This window comes from Chionomys nivalis, chromosome 4, assembly GCF_950005125.1.
Source record: "Chionomys nivalis chromosome 4, mChiNiv1.1, whole genome shotgun sequence".
In the NCBI taxonomy this organism is placed as follows: domain Eukaryota; kingdom Metazoa; phylum Chordata; class Mammalia; order Rodentia; family Cricetidae; genus Chionomys; species Chionomys nivalis.
In genome coordinates this window covers 51,524,665-51,527,009 of record NC_080089.1, presented here as the reverse complement: position 1 = coordinate 51,527,009, position 2,345 = coordinate 51,524,665, and the positions used below count along the sequence as shown (strand labels likewise).

The 2,345-nt window shown below is 42.5% G+C and overlaps 1 protein-coding gene across 1 annotated transcript; it reads left to right on the top strand.

The window, feature by feature from the left end:
- Positions 1-668: 668 nt before the first annotated feature.
- On the top strand, positions 669-1,214 carry LOC130873509 (keratin-associated protein 9-1-like). The gene has a single exon (XM_057768368.1). It carries the CDS (start codon positions 669-671, stop codon positions 1,212-1,214), a length of 546 nt encoding a protein of 181 aa, XP_057624351.1.
- Positions 1,215-2,345: the final 1,131 nt, after the last annotated feature.

Here is a 2,345-nt window from a genome sequence, read left to right as displayed (position 1 = left end):
TCAACCTACTACTTTGGCATTTTCTTAACTCTTTTCTCTCTGATGCCCCTGAGAAGAAAGACCTGTGTTCACCCATCTTTGCAGATCACCTGAGCCACCTGCTGGCTCCTTCTCTCTGCACAGGTAAGTTGCCAGGAGCGGGGAATATTCAACAGCCTGACCTCCTAGCAAAGCTGGGCCCAGGCAGCTCTCATTCAAACAAGACAAGTCAGAAAATACTCTGCTTACAAGTTAATCCTAATGGGTTTATTTACCTTAATAAGCTACTAAGCCTGATTAATAACGTAGACAATGAGCATGAATTTTCACATTCATGGGAATGAAATAGATCTGGATTTTCATCCTGGCTTTGCCCTACTCTAGCTTAGAGAACTCACTTCACTTATCTAAGTCTCACGTTTCATCATCTAAAAATGCAAACAACCTCACATACAGAATAATTTTTAGGTTTGCTAGGATATTAAACTATATACATCTAGAAAATGTATCTAGAAATATTGTTCAATGAAAGCTAGTGTCTTCATTTCACTAAAAATTGCATTGTTAATTAAATAAATTGTTTGCTTTTTAAAATTAGAATAAATTAAAAATGGCATTGAAACTAAAAATAGAGACAGCAAGAGATAGTGGAGCATTGTTGAGATGGAGAGCCGTCAAGTGTTGTTGAGATGCAGTGCCATGGGACTATTGTTGAGATGCAGTGCCGTGGGACTACTGTTGAGATGCAGTGCCGTGGGACTATTGTTGAGATGCAGTGCTGTGGGACTATTGTTCAGATGCAGTGCCGTGGGACTATTGTTCAGATGCAGTGCCGTGGGACTACTGTTGAGATGCAGTGCCGTGGGACTATTGTTGAGATGCAGTGCTGTGGAACTACTGTTGAGATGCAGTGCCGTGGAACTACTGTTGAGATGCAGTGCCGTGGGACTATTGTTGAGATGCAGTGCCGTGGGACTATTGTTGAGATGCAGTGCCGTGGGACTACTGTTGAGATGCAGTGCCGTGGGACTATTGTTGAGATGCAGTGCTGTGGGACTATTGTTGAGATGCAGTGCCGTGGGACTATTGTTGAGATGCAGTGCTGTGGAACTACTGTTGAGATGCAGTGCCGTGGGACTACTGTTGAGATGCAGTGCTGTGGGACTATTGTTGAGATGCAGTGCCGTGGGACTATTGTTCAGATGCAGTGCTGTGGAACTACTGTTGAGGACTAGAAGGACTATTGTAGAACTAGTTTTATTTGTTATTTGTTTTGAGACGGAGCCTCAGGTATACAATGATGGCCTCAGATTCTGGTGTGGTGAGGATTCCCTTGCATCTCTGATTCTTCAGCCTCCACCTCACACGTGAGTGCAGGGACCGCAGGTGTGTTTATGCAGTACTAAGGATGCAACACAGGGCTTTTGTGAGAGTTAGGTAAGCACTTTTTGAGATAATCCCCACACCTATACCACTGTGTCTTCTAATATTTTGCTTGTCTTCTTTTTAAAGGCAATTAGATATATATACAACTACTGAGCGAACTTGGCACTTTCTGAACTCGTGGTGCCTGAGAATGAGGAAATGGCTAATTCAATATCTCACACTTTAATTACCAAATTGCTTTCATGGGAGTATAATATCATCAAATGAAACTTTCAACCTCATGATCAGAAGTAATCAGTATTAATTCGCCTTAACTCTTCTCTTAACGGTGTGCCTCCAGTTACACGGCAGCTGATTTCCTGATCACAGCAAGAAACGCAGTGAAGAGATTGAACCAATGGGGCCATGTCAACACACCTCTCTTGGACAGAAATATGGCACAGCCTGGCAGTCAGCATGGAAGGATAAAATAATAAACAAGTGTTAAGTACTTTTATTCATGTTTGAGATTATAATATAGTTATAGTTCTTCTTTTCCTCCGTTCAAATCCTCCTTCCTCTCTTTCAAATTCATGACCTTCTGGTCCCTTAGTTGTATTGCATACACACACACATACACACACACACATACACACACAAATACACACACACACACACATCCTGCTCAGTCTATAGAATGTTACTTGTAGCAGGACGGATCAGGGAGAAAGGGGGAAGATAAATCTTTAAAACACAATGGTCCAGGACTGTAACCTGTGAACAGTGAGGTGTTAGATCAGCAAATCCACTCGTTCTGGCACTACTTCGGTGATTTGTGCATCTGCCTTTTGATAACATTTGTACAGGGATAGTAGTTACTTGGGAGTGGAAAATGTAGGAAGAAATATGTGTTCAGAAGAGAGATAAAGGCACCGATGCCCCACCACCACCACACACACACACACATAGAGCAAGCTAAGAGGAATCTGCGGACACAGGCA